Source organism: Emydura macquarii, unplaced genomic scaffold (assembly GCF_026122565.2).
Source record: "Emydura macquarii macquarii isolate MOO-44397 ecotype Brisbane River unplaced genomic scaffold, CSIRO-AGI_Emac_v2 contig_1363, whole genome shotgun sequence".
NCBI classification, from domain to species: Eukaryota; Metazoa; Chordata; order Testudines; family Chelidae; genus Emydura; species Emydura macquarii.
In genome coordinates, this window is record NW_027131500.1 from 14,581,119 (window position 1) to 14,596,268 (window position 15,150).

General features: G+C 36.9%; 1 protein-coding gene across 1 annotated transcript in view; it reads left to right on the forward strand.

Moving 5' to 3' along the window:
- The window catches only part of NAF1 (nuclear assembly factor 1 ribonucleoprotein), a 60,371-nt gene that overhangs the window by 42,081 nt on the left and 3,140 nt on the right, over nucleotides 1-15,150 (forward strand). The window contains exons 6-7 of the mRNA XM_067551802.1: nucleotides 3,788-3,839; nucleotides 13,155-13,263. Of these exons, the coding sequence (XP_067407903.1) occupies nucleotides 3,788-3,839; nucleotides 13,155-13,263 (161 nt within the window). The remainder of the gene's footprint in view (nucleotides 1-3,787; nucleotides 3,840-13,154; nucleotides 13,264-15,150) is intronic.

Genomic DNA, 15,150 nt, shown 5'->3' on the forward strand with positions numbered 1-15,150 from the left:
TTGTAATGCTTGTTGTTGTTGAGACAATAATATCTCTTAACATTTTTATCCTTTATTTACCCATGTACTTAACCTTAATGGGTTTAATATTATATCTAGGAATGTAAGTAAGGTCACATGGCTTGGCTTTTTAAAGATGTTAATGGGTGACCATGTTTGCTATGAGATGGTATAATGGCAGGTGCAATTTAAAATGAGTTCCTAACAAAGCAAGTACTAGTGATTCAATACACAAAATGCAATTTGGTTAAAATTAATTTTTTTAGAAAGTAGGAATCATACTTATCTAGTGTTCTGAATCCCTAAAATGTGAACTGGTAGTTCACATAATGGAAAATGATGAATGAAATTCAGATTCTGAGCCAGTTTTGGTCTTAAATCTTTGAAATAGTCATTTTCATTATGTGCTTTATCTTGATGGAAGGTATCTCTCTATTTCATATATATTTTAGTTTCATACAGTTTAAGGTCAGAGGGAACCACTGGATTATGAAGTCTGAGCTCCTGCATATTATTACAGGCCATTAAATTTCACCCAACTACATCTATATCTTCTATATCAGTTTTTTCCTTATCAAGAATTCGAATTCATCCTTTGTTAAAATTCAATTTTGAAACTAGTTTTTATTTATGTCTTCGATAATAAAGAATACTTAACATTTATATTGTGGTTTACATTTACAAAGTGCTATTAAAATATTTATTTTTCACAGTGTCTCTGTGAATTAGGTAATTAAACATTCTTATCTCCATTTTATAGATAGAGAAGCTGAGACAAAGTGGTTCAGTGACTTTACCAGCTAATATAGTGGCAGAGCTAGCTTCAAAACTCAGGAATTTACTAGTCTATCTTAATTTTCTTATGGGTATTTCAGTTTTAGGTTGTTAGCAGCCATTAATACAGGTTTAACTGTATGCATATGCTGTGACCCCATCCTAGGGAAGGCTATGCTAAATGTGAGGGGAGGCAGAGGCAAACCAAGACAAAAGAGCATTTTAATTTTTTAGAATTTTAAAAGGGAAAATCCCAAATTGTCGCAGGAACATAAATAATATAAGATATTACAAAGTACTTACTACTTTTAATAATAAACTATAAGTTAACAACACATCAAACTTTGTGAGCTTGTACACACTTCCTTACTTTGTACCATTAACACCAAATGCATCTTTACTAACAAGAACAAGAAATTATTCAGTAAGACACTGTCACTTCAGAAAAGAATAAACTTTTCCTCTCCTTTGTTGTAAGTCCAGTGCCACTCTTGTTGTCCTATCCTTTGCTTCTCTTCAGCTTGTGCTTGTTAGATTCGATGTTCCTGTGGCTATATTTCTTTTTCACTGAGTTTATCCACGGGGGAGAGGGAATTCTTCACTTAGCAGCCCTCTCATGTCCATTATGTGTCTTTGAACTGTATACTTTCCAATAGATGTTCAGACAAGTCATTCTCTGTTCATTTATTTTAGTTCCTTTGAAAATGGGCTTCTCATTTATTGTTTTCAGCATCTATTTTCATCTAACACAGCTTTTCGATCAGTTCCCTTTTCACCCATTATATTTCCTTTCATTTTTTTTTCTGTTTGATATTCTCTCTTTGGTTCATCTTTACCATCTGTGCATCTGTAGATTTTATTTCCTCTACTTCCCTTCTCTCATATATACCCAGTTCTATTTTTTTCTCCTTCTGACCTGAAATCTTTCTTATTTTCCTTCTCTTTGTTTTTCTCATTTCCTAGTCCTACTTTTATTCTCTCGTTCTTCTTTTATCACCTCACATACCCCAGCTACATTTCATCTGCTAACTTAGCATCTAGATCCTTCTCCTCTCCTCCTTCTCTAACAGTTTTTTACAACTGCTCCAGATCTGACATCATTGAGCCCCTCTTCTGGCTTGAGCTGCTCTCCCATTGACTGTTGTCTTCCCAGGACATCATTCCATGCTGCTGCATCACAGCTGCAGGACCTAATAGCACCTCTATAACTCAGAACTGCAGCAGGTGCTAGTGCTGGGACCAGGGTTACTACACAGAAAGTTGCTGTGAACAAAATTAAGTTATTACTGGCTTCAGTGATAATGGATTGGCATTCACAAATCCATATGAGTAGAAATGTTTCTGCTATCAGAGCACAGTTAGGAATCACTGTGGCCACTGTTTGGGGAAAAAACCCAAAAAACCCTGAAATGCATATCCCAGGAAATATGCTTAGAACATTTAGAAGAATAAGAGAATACCTACAACTCTGATTTACACTCAAAATATATAGATACTGCAGTGTATAAATTCATATGGTAGCAGAATTATCAGTGTTTGAAGACAAGATCCATGACTCATTAGGAGACAAACATAAACAGTGGCCAATATGGCCTTCATTACATATAACATTATTCACCCAGTCTGTACCCTACTTTAAGGTCCTCTTCCCCCATATACTTGCTTTCCACAGAGTGCAGCGACAGCTCATTCTGTGTGCCGCCTGTGGGTCAAACACACCAACAATGGCAGGGAGGATTGATAGGAGATGGAACACATTGGTATATTGGAGAGTTTGAAGAGGTGTTTCAGTGCACATGCTCACTGGAGAATTCTGCCTTCCTGAGGTAGCATTCCTCCCAGAGCTCACTTTGAGGCAATGTAACCCTGACCCTTCACAATTTGGCGCTGTGACTTAAAGGGATAATAGAACCACAATACTGCTTTCTAGAAATATCCATTGGACTTTGCTTAAACCGTGGCTCACCACTGAAATAGAATGCTGGCATAAACAAACATCTTAGCAAATATTGCAGATCAAAGTGTTTTAAAATTATTTGTGAGATATATGGAGAAAAATATTTTCATTATTTAAAAAAAAAAGTCTTGCGTAAACTTTCTCTCGAATATCATGATTTAAGTTTGCCATCTAATGTTGATGTTTTCACAAATTGTTGATAGTACAATTTAACCTTTCATACCTACTAACTTGCAGAAGACTGACTTGTGGAAATTCAAGGACAATAGTCAAATTGACCATTTTTGCATTTGCTTTTTATGTTGATATCTTTGGGGGTTTTTTAGAAACTTTTGAGTGAAATTTAACTTCAGACTGGTAATTGTTCATCTGTGTTAAGAAAGAAGTGTTTACCTTAGCTTTCTTAAGCCATCTTTCTCTTGACAGTTTACTTACTGGCACAATAGAATCTGCAACCTACTAGAAAAGTTGAATGCTCTTCAGCTAGTGGTAGATGTGGCGGTGAGGGGTTTCTGATAACAGGAAGGGGAATGAGACAAAAATGATAGAAAGAGATAGTGTGTGATGATTATGGTTTGGGGTAAAAGGGGAATGCAATGGTAAGCACAAACCTGAATTGGCAATGAGGAGGAGGATGAGTTGGCTGGACAGAACCATAAGTAAAAAGAACCTTCTTTTAACATTATCTGCTCCTCCAAACTATGTTGTGCTATTGTCAAAACAGGCCCTCAGGAAAGAGAGTGGCCATGCAACAGGTACCCCAGTTTACTATAATAATTTAGCTTTAAAAAATATTTGAAAAAGTACTCAGCCAAAGCTTAATATTAGCTATATGAAACTTTCACTTTTCACGCAAAGTAGAAACTGTTTTAAAAACAAGCTGAAAATCTGCTTACATTAAATTCAATGTGTGCCATAGCTGCCTGTGTGTTATCTTAGTGGGTTTTTTATAAAGTAATTACTTTAGATTAAGTCACAGAATTAGGACTCTCTTGTTAACCAGTGAATTAAGTTGCCATTGAAAGCTTCTCAAAATCTTTCTGCCCAATATTTTAGGGAGAAAGGGTCTGATGCATCATGGGAGAATGACCAAGAACCACCGCCTGAGGTAAGTGTTAGTGGATCCTGTGGTGTCCATTTTGAATTTGCCTTCAGTGCCTGTGGAGGAGATATCTCATCCAGTGTTTGACGTTCTTGAGGCTACTTCCAAAAATATGATGTCTTTTCCAGTCCCTGATGGTTTGCTCCAGCCTGGTAAGGGAACTTGGTCTGCTGTTGCTTCTTGTCTATAGCCAAGAAGGCAGACAAAATTATATCACATATCTTTAGAGGGGTTTTCATATTTTCATACACACTCTGTATCTAATTCACTGGTAGTGGCTGCTGCAAGTAACAGGTTGAGGTCTGGACAGGCACATTCCACCTCTTCAGATAGAGTGGAAAAGAAGATTGATTCTCTAGGAATAGAAGTGTTCTCTTCCTCCTCTCTTGGTATTAGAGTGGCAAATTACCAAGCTCTTATGGTCTGTTGTAAATTCCACCTGTGGGAAAAGATGGCACTGTGTATGTGAAGGATTTGCTGGATGACAAAAGGACATTAGCAAATGCGATCCTAACGAGGCTCAAATTGTGACACAGCACTCTCTCTGGGCTTTGTTTGACACCTGAATCTCTTCTGCTAGAGCATAGGCTTCTACTATTACTCTGAGGAGACATGCTTGGCTTTGTTCCTCTTCTCTGTCTCTGGGTACTAGAATAAAAATGGAAGATCTTCCCTTTAAAAGGGATGATGTTCTCAGTGGAAAGGTAGATTTGTTGCTGAAGAAGCTGAAGGAGACGATCAATGGCCTGCTCTTTGGGTTTGATTTCTTCTACTAAGAGGAGACTTTTACTCCTCCTTTCTTTTATCAGACAATATTATCTGTAGTCATCTTCAGCTTGTTTTTCAACAAATCAGAGATGTCAGCAGCAGCAGAGTAAATCATTCCAGAGCCAGCGTAAAAAGAGATCTTTTTAATTCAAGGCCTAAACCTAAGCAGTCTGCTATCTTCCCATCATCTTCATTGCACACACAGCCTGAGATCTGATGTGAGTTTCAAGAGACCAGAACTAATCAGCAAGGACCCTTTGCTTCCTCAGTTTGGAGACAGGCTAGCTCATTTCATCAGCAAACGAAGGCTGCTTATATCAGACAAATAGGTCCTAGAAATTATAGAAAAAGGGTATGCCATTCATTTAGAAAAACTTTCAATTTCCGCTGCTCTTCCCTTTTCAGGGAACTGTCGTATGAGGCTCTTCTATTTTCAGAAGTGCAGAAGTTGCATAATGGCTGTAGAGAAGGCATCCAAACCCCTGAGTGATTAGGGGTTTTCTTCAAGGTACTTTCTGGTGCGGAAGAGGAATTGGGGTGGTGTGTCCAATTTTAGATCTAAGAAACCTGAAGAAGTATATTCAGAAGTTTTGGTTCCATATGTTAACTCTTGTCTCCTTAAGTCCTCAGTCATGGATTAGTTCATGACTCTCGATTTAAGGGACACATTTTCATAAATCTATTTGACAGTCATTGAAAGTACCTTAATTTCATGTTAGCAGGATGGCATTTCCAGGATAAGGTGCTGCCATTTGGCTTGTCCACAGTACCTAGAGTTTTTAAAAGTGCCTCTCTGTGGTAGCAGGTCAATTGAGAATGCAGGGTATTTTGTTTACTCCTATTTGGACAATTGACTATTGAAGGTTTGCTATTTGCAATGACCTGTTAAGCCACATTGCTTTTACAACCACCCTTTGCTCAACCTGGGATGACTTCTGAATGTCAAAGCTGAATCTCTGTCCAACTCAGAATTTTATTAAGAGGCTCCATATTGGACTCAGTAGCAGGGAAAGCGTTTCAACCAGAGGAAAGATCTTTTTAAAGATAGTGCAATATATTTTAAACATTCAGATATATCAAACTCAGATACTAATCTTCTCTCCAGGTCTCATGGCAAGTACTACTTACAGGATTCCGTTTACACATCTCAGAATGAGATCAGTGCAGCATTGGATGTCATGAGTATACAAACCAAATCTAGGCAATCTTCAAATGTTACTCATCATGCCTTGAGACATTCTGAACTCATTGATGTGTTGGTTAGTTAGAGCAAACATTCACAGAGGTGTCCAGTTCAATTCCATGTCATCAGTGAGGGTAACTTCAGATGTGTCAACAGATGTTGGGAGGGGTAAGGGGTGCATCTGAACCATCTTAAAGTTTGAGATTACTGGGCTTCTAAAGAGAGGTGTTGCACATGGTGTTGGAGTTGTCATTTGTCTTGCCCTCAAATCATTCTTCCCTCATGTGTAAGAATTCTGCAAGTAGTTCTGCTATGCGGTATGTGAACAAATGGGGATGCTCACTTTGCTCAGCTATGTACAAAGGTGATCAGGTTGTGGGACTGGTGCATTCTTCATGATGTTTATCTGATGGCATTCTTCATGATGTTTATCTGATGGTCTGGCATTTAGCAGGAAAGAACACAATTGCAGATTGTCTCAATAGAGACGGTTCTCAAATGTACGAATGGTTGCTAAAGGATCAGTTTATTCAGAGCATATTTTCCAGTTGGGGTCAGCCAGAGATAGACCTGTTCATTATGACGTTCAACAAAAAGTGTTGCCCCTTCTATTCAAGAGCAGGCAGGACAGTCATTCTATATCAGATGCTTTCATTTTACACTGAGGAAGGAGGCCTTTTGTATGCTTTCCCCTCCCTTTCTTTTCCTTTGATCCAGAAGGTAGTGAGGAAGATAAGTCAGGACAGGGCAAATGTGCTTCTGGTTACTCCGGCTAGGTCTCATCAGTAGTGGTTTATGGATCCCCTTCAACTGTCCTGTGGGGTCTTTGTACGTCTTCTATCTCCAGGTCTTCTGTCCCAGCAAGTGGGCAGGATTCTTTATCCAGACCAGTAGTGCATTCACCAGATGGCCTGGATGATCAGACTCTGTCTCTTGATGTGTGTTCCTCATCAGTGCAGGATGTACTGCTAGAGAGCTGTCTACCAGAAGATGTTACCACTTGAAATGGACCAGATTTGTAGCTTGGATTGGGGGGAAGGTCTGAATTCTCCTGTCTCAGCTTCCATGCCTTGTATTTTAAAACATTTAATGCATTTAAAAACAAGGGATTATCTCACTCAGCTGCCAAATTAACTTTCAAACATCCATCTGCTTACCATTTTTTAGTTGATGGTAGATGGCTGCTTCTGCATAATATGATTAAAAAGTTTATGAAGGGCAATGCATTATGTATCCCCCTTTGAGAAATCCTGACCCTTCTTGGGATCTTAATGTGGTTTTAGCTACACTCAAGAAACCGCCTTTTGAAGCCTTGGGTGAGTGTTCCTTGTTTTCTATCTGTTAACATGGGGTTCATTAGTGTCATAACAGCAGCCAAAAAGGTGAGTGAATTAAATACCTTAATGGCTGATCCACCTTTTACATCTTTTCATCAATATAAGGTGGTTCTTATGCCTGGTTTTTTCCCAAAAGTGGCTTCTGATTTTCACATCAGTCAGACAATTAATTTGATGATATCTTTTCTGCATACTTAATAAGAGTGAATCAGTTTTACATACTTTGGATATAAAAGCTCTTACATATTGAGATAGAACTAAAGTTTCGACAGTCATCTAGATTATTCGTGTTTTATGCTAAGAATCACATGGGCTATAGTTTTTCTTAGACGATGTCTAGGTGGATTAAAAATATAGTATCGAATGTTAAAAATTAGCAAAAATTCCTGTACCTGCAACGGTATGATCTCATTCCACTAGGCACCACTAGGGAGCACAATACTCATAAGTGAATATGCAGAGCCATCTCAAAGAACTCCAGTTATAAGTACCTTGTTTCTGGAGACTGATTCCTGAAACAAGCTGGTGGAGTTACCCAGCAGTAGTTCTTCTCTGAGAGCATTGCCCTGACATTCCTATTTGTGGAATGAGCCTCATTCCCCTCCCTCCTCCACATCATTTGAGCTTTGGAATAGCCTTCAAAAAACAGGGTTTGCTGGTGCTGTACAAGAGCTCTCTCACAATAGCGGTTATAAAGAGGTCACTAGCAGTTTTACATAGCCAGCTGTGGATGAAGGACCTTCTTTTTTGCCCAGAGTGACTTTTGTGGAGTTATGATCCAATACTCCTTTAATTTCTAGTATTAAACCATATTCTAGTTAGCTAAACTCTGATTTTTCAGCTATTTAGGTGCCTAGATATTCAGAGGGGTGTCTGATAAGATTTTCAAAAGCACTGAGGTGCCCAACTCCCATTCTCCACACTTAGGTCAACCCATTTCAGACCTCTTTTCCTTGTTCTTCCTTTAACATATGGACTTAACATGGCTTTACTGCCAAGTTTGTAATTTTCAGTTAGGTCTGGATTAATCATAAACTCAGTTGTCCCATCTCGTGGTCCCCCCACATCTTTGGGGTCACATGAGGATATCTACTCAGTTAAGCCACACAGCTTTTTCTAGCAAACTGAGGTTGGTTAATTTGCTGCAATGCGAAGGGGAGGTCATTGCAGCTCTTCAAGAAGGTTGTTTTTACAGAGCATTAAGTGAAAAAAAATCAGGTAGCCACAGGAACTGCCTTAGTTGTTGGAGGAGGAGAAAAAAGGTTTGTTTGTACAAGGTCTTTGAAAAATCATGACTGAAAAAAGTTGCTGAAAGGCTTCTTCAATAATAAACATTACGTTGGGATATCCTTCATGACTTTTATGGTTCACTTATGAATGTAATGAATGAATTTTGAATATAGCTATTTGCTGTTCTGTGTTATCTTTTTAACGATTTTTAAATCCAAGCAGTGTTTTAGCTTGTTGCTTTTAATGGAAACTTGTGCCTGCTTTGTTTTTCTACCCTTACTAATATAGGTTTTTAGTATAGCAGCAAAATAATTTTGACGTTAGGTTTTTTTAAAGCCCAAAACAAGGGAGCAAGTTCTCAAAGAACTAATTATACTACAAGACTGTTATAGTGTGTGGGTGCATACTGTGGCTTTTTTCTGAGTAATATTGATCTTAAATGAATTGTGTTAGTCAGAATTCTAAGTGCAAAACCAAGCTGAATCAACACAAATGATGTAGTAGTATTGAATGCATTATAACGATGGCAAATGGTCTTTAAAGATCAACATTCTTTAAAAGAAAGAAGAGTTTTCCTTCTATTACTCCAGCCTTCAGCAACCTGGTTTAAAATTTACCATTGTTGTGAAACTTCTGTTGTATAAAAGGTGTATATATTATATTTGTAATAGTGGATAACGAATTAAAACAGAAGGCAGTGAGTTAAAATGTATTGTTGTTTCCTGCTGTTGATTAGCACTATTCACAAAAAAAATTACTTTATGTATTGAATTATTTTTCAAACTTGACTTGTTATAATGAGTACTTAACAAGCACTCTGTCCTCTGTGTAAATGGTTAATTTCTCACTACAGCCTCTAGGCAGCTGAATAATTAGAAGGCTCAGATTTTTAAAAACATTTAGGTGCATAACTCCCATTGATTTTTGGTGGGAGTTAGGTGCCTAAATACCTTTAAAATCTGGGCCAAAGTGTCTTTTATTTTTCATCAGTATTTCTGTTTAGTAGCTGGGAATTTGTTGGGCTGAGGGAAGAAAAGAGGAAAATTAATGTTATTTCTCCATCCTCTGATATGAGGAATTTATGGTATGTGCTTTTTTAGATTGAGATTCACTGAATCAGCAGATGGGTCTAAGAAATCTTTATTAAGGCAAAATGTTAAGCATGTGATCAGTTACTTACAAGTAGGAAGCTCATCTAAACAGTCTAATCACAATCGACTCTAGCACTGGACAATACAGTGACAACCTCCCTATGTTACACAAACTTTTTTTATAACTTATCTTTTCTTATACATATGTATTAGTCTCTCATTTCTTCCTCCATCAGCACAAGTTTAGTGTTCGTTCAAGCCAGTCTTTTCTAGCTTTTTAGTTACTTTATCTGTTTTTTCTCACAACTTGATTACTGTGCAATTTCTTACATGTGCAGTTCTACTTACGCTTATTCTGTTAAATGTTATCAGACAAATTCTTAAAATTTGCAAAAGACTTCTATCAGGCCTAAATATACCTTTGCTCCCAACATGCTGCAGAGGGTTTTCTAGCCAGTTCAAACTTTTGGATGAGGAATTACTTGCTGTGTGACAAACAGGCTTAACCAGTTAGCTTCTAATGCAGGGGTTCCCAACCTTTTACTCAGCGTGACCCCATTTAAACACTGAAAACTTTGGCTTCCCCAGCAGACAAGTCATGGCATTGCAATGCTTATGGTATTTATATTTTTCATTTAAAACATTTCAAATCATTTCAATGTTTTTTAAATAAAAAATACAACATTGAATACAAAGCCTAAAATAGCTACTAAATTCATTTATCTGACATTTATTACTTTTGCTTTAACTATGGATTATATTTACTGTGTGGTCATATTATTAAACAACCCTAGATTTCATGGTTGCTAAATTGAGATTTAAGTGTGTAATCCTCAAAAATTATAAAGGAAATTAGCCATTACAGTTATTGCTATGCTTGCTTATTACAACTGCCTCTAAACTGCCACTAAAAATGAAGCAAAAAAATATCACATTTTCTTTTAACAAGAAAAACAATAAGTGCCATTCCATTTTCAACAATGCGTCAGGGAAAATAAATATAGTCTATATATGCATTAATTTATCAATGCAAATAACTAATTCTGACTATAGTCTTAAACGACAAACAGAAGAAGCTCAGAACGTTAAACTGACCACCTAGTGTAGAAATATTTAGCAGAATAACATTTTCTTTGAATTTTTCGTGCCAGGTCATATTTAAAAACTTTATTATTATTAAATACCTGAACTAGTGTGACACTTGGGCCTGAAAGTCCCGACGCAATTTGCCAAAGTGGTAGACATTACTTCAGAGCTGCGGTGTGCAATGTCCAAAGTAGAGTGATAACATGTCTTGATGGAAACTAGGGTACTGAATCCTGCTTAACACAAGTAAGTTGTGGCAAAGGGCACAAGTATCTTGAGGGCATGTTTCAACAGAGCAGGATTTCACACTGAACCAGAAGTCAGCTATAGCTAGTTAAGAAAATAAAGATCGTAGACTCCGATTGCAGGACAGTTTGATGAGCTGTTTGACTTCATTTGACGGCAGATTCATCGCATCAGGCTGACACAGAATTGGGCTATGCACCAGTCCATTACGGATGTTTCTGGGATGTCTGCAAAGAATGTCTCAAACTGCTCCTCAAGTTGTTGAAGATGGGCAGTCATCACCTATGTAGAAGTCTCAATTCCATTGTTCTAAGCCAGGAAAGCGGACAACTGAGGGAACGACTCATAGTTCCTCTTGATGAGGTTTTGTCCCCAGAAAGTGATTTTTTTCAAAAATTCATTGATACGATTTCTCAGCATAAGAATGTATGTGTTTTTTGCCTTGAAGACTGGCATTTAGATCATTTAGCTTTATAAAGATGTCACTCAGGTATGCCAGCAAGACACATCTGGTCGTTATCAGAAAGGAAGTTCACAAATTCTTGTTTGTTCATTCAACCATGTATGCATCTTTGAGTTCAAAAAATCGTTCAAGGACTTTTCCTTGTGAGAGCCACAGAACCTCAGTGTGAAACTGCAGAGCATCATACTGGGACTCCATTTCATCACACAACTGGGCAAAGAGATGAGCGTGTAGTGGTCGAGCCTTAATAAAATTCACAATTGAAGTGACATTTTGTAAAACATTGCTCAGTTCCTTACTCAGTTTCTTTGAAGCCAGCTGTTCTCTGTGGATGAGGCAGTGTGTTCATACTGCAGCAGGTCCAAAATTCTTTACCATGGCACGCAAGCCTGCTTTGCACCCAGCCACACTTGGTGCTCCATCAGTGTAAAATCCCACCAATTTATCCCAAGGGATTGTTTTCTCCTGCATGTAATCCTGGGGCACATCAAACATTTCTTCTGCCCTTTTATTTTTGGGGAGAAGCTTGCAAAAAAGTATATCCCCCAAAATGTCTCCTTCCCAGATGTAGCGCATGTAGGCTGAGAAATGTGCATCACTTCTCTCAGTGCTTACATCGACCTGAAGAGCAAATGCCTCTGTTTGCTGCAGGCATTTCATCAGATTTTCTTCTTGATTTGCAGCAATTGCTTCTACGCTGTGCTTGACCGTAGTATTAGAGAGCGGTATTGTTTTAAGTTTTTGCTGCATTTTCCCCAAGCATAATTCTGACCACATCAATTGCAGAGGGCAACACTAACATTTCTCCAGTTCTGTGAGGTTTCTTGCACTGAGTAATGTGATAACTCACTTCAAAGAGGCCCTCTGGGACTGCACCAACACTGATATAGCGGTTTTGAATATTAATTTCTGGGAAGACAATTCCTTTTCATATTGTTCAAAAAATGACCTTGGCTTTCCTTCATGTTCCCCATGTTGTGAACTCAGGTGACGTTTAAGTTTATTTGGTTTCATGCTCTCTGCAGACAAAACAGCCTGGCACAAAACACAGTGGCCTTTCTTCCCCTTTCACTTCCATTCTTGTAAATCCAAATTCAATGAAGAATTCGTCAAACTTACGCTTTCGTGTCTTGCATTTATTTCGGTTCCCGGGATCATCTTTGTCATTAATTTTATTCCTCGAGCCCGAAGCAGAAACTTTTCGGAGAAAAGAATCCATGTTAAATTTCTCTGGGGTGTATGACGTATTTCACTTAGCCAGTATGAACATTCTAATTTTTCATCAGCTTCCTGTAATGTACAGGTCTTGCATTGGAGCTGCAAGTGTCATGGTGAAGAAATAATTGCCATGTACAAGTTGCATGTTTATAAACAGAAAGCGTATTCATTGATTAAACAGTGATCAGATTTATAAGTGGTATTGTAAATGTATTGAAAACATTTGTTAAATAGACTGATTATCGGTTTTACTGAAACATACCAAGTGAAAAAATAAAATCTTGAATGACATTGTTGAGCATCTTTGTGACCCCATTTTTTATCATTACGACCCCAAGATTGGGAACCACTGTTCTAATGAGTAAAAACACATTGCAGGCAGCATCCAGTAGCTATTAACAATACTACATGTATGTTTATATACATATATATAGTTAGTTATTCCATCCAAAAAACTAAGTTAAAAGAACATTACCATTGCAAAGCCAAACATTCAGAAGTTAAGTAATTATAGAATTAAGGCTGTCTGTGCAGCCTTAATTTAGATCTATTGTGCATATGTATTATGATAGTCTGTAATTACTTGATCACACTGTTTTCCAGAGGACTTCTGTAAAGTGTTCTAAAACTTAAAATGTTTTACTTTTAAATGTATAACAGATTTTTGATAATTTTTCTATCTTTTTGTACTTTTCTAAGGCCTTAGATTTCAGTGATGATGAAATGGAGAGGCAGACAAAATCTCAGAAGAAAAAGAAACCTCAGAATCAAGAAAGAAAGAAACTCAAATCAGAAATGAATGAATCAAGTGAGTAAATACTGTAGAGAAAATAAATGGCTTAACCTCAACTTCTCAAACCAAGTCTGAAAAGCAGAGTGATAGATATTTCTTTAAATTTCATACTGGTTTAATATTGGAGTTTCGGTACAATTCATTATGAAATCTTTCAATTCTTTTAAAAGTTGTAATTAAAAACACATGAGGGCACATCCTTTGAATTTGGACTGCTTGATACAGATAAGTGCATTAATAGTTTTTTATGAGGAGATTATATTTTTGTTAAAAGATCATTTTTAATGCAGTTATACATAACTTATTAGGTATCAGCAGTATGTATAATGAATATTCTAAATTGTTAGTTTACCTACTATGCAATAATGAAAAAGTAAATATGCTGGTCTAGGGGGCTTGTTGAAGCATGGTTAGCAATGGAATTCAGTTCTTTACTCCATAGCTGACAGGAGCTGAGAACACAGTGGAGAAAGTTGCCACAAACTATCATAAAAGTAGCAGTGACTCTTCAATGACCCTTTCGAGACAATAAAAACGAGAGTTCTGTGGTACCTTAAAGACGAACAAATTTATTTGGGCATAAGCTTTCGTGGGCAGAAACCCACTTCGTTAGATGCATTCTATTGTAGACAATATATATCAAAACTGACAGATTGCATGGAGCTTCATCACAACCACCTTGGCTAGAAGGGCAGAGTTTTGCGTCAGTGCAGAGCCATTAAGAAGAGACAGAAGACCCTACCTACTAAATTAAACATTTAATCTTGATGAAGTACTCAGTTCGTCATTTAAATCAGAATGTTACAATTTTGGTATTGATAGATTTTAATTTATATTTGTCAGGAGAATGCACAGACTCTTTTAAAACATATTTATCATGGTATTATGCAGTGTTTTCTACCCTGTATACTTTTAAACTTTAGTGTGGATTGTTCTAAACCTTGCAAGAATATTGACTTACACCTATTATCAAGGAAAGAGTAGTTCCTTTCTTTTTCTGTTATAATCTATTAAAGAATATATAGACTGGTAGGGATTGTGGTGTAACTGACATTTTAAATCTAATTTCTTTACTGGAAAAGTGGAATATCTGTTATATGTTGATGTATCCATTGAAATTTCACAAGTGTACCAAAGAGTTTTTTAGAAAAGTCTAACCCTTAAACCATGGGCAAGGGTTGTCCTTGATGTGCTAGTTCAGTGGCAGCCTGGAATTTACTGGTGTTCAGCATTGTTTTTCTCTTTTGAGTTTTGAGCCTGAAAGCCAAATACAAACATACCCACTAAATTGGAACAAAGAACTGCTATCAGATGAGCTTAAATATTTACAGATTAAATGACAACTTTATTGTGAACTAAAATTTTTACTTTGCTGATCTATTGTATTGTCTGAAAGATTATATATATACACTTAATATTAAGTTTGCATGTCTGTGCACAAGCTATAGAATGGTGATTGGTGGTATACTAATTTAGATTGAATAAACGGGCCCAAAGAGTCAAAGGTGTTACTATTCAACATTAATCTTTTAAAATCAGATTCAGCGTTTGGTATACAGAGACCTTAGCCTGCTTAGTGCCATGGCAAACACCATTAAAAATCCTATTAACCTTATATTAAAGATACAGAAAAGAAGGAAAAAAATTAAAACATTGAAAATGTAAAGTACTAAATAAGGTTTCATTTTAACTACATCTCTAGTTCTCTTTCCCTTGAGCTGAAGAGAATTTTTAGAAGGACAAAAACTCTTGTTTGACAGTCTTTTAGATGGTATCAAAGATAGTAATAGCTGTCCTTTTTGGAAAAAAGAGTAGTTAGTTGTAGATAGGCAGGAGCTGTTAAAGTCCAATCTTGTTTCCTAAGATGATATAAGACAAACGTGAAAGGGGAGAGAAGAACAG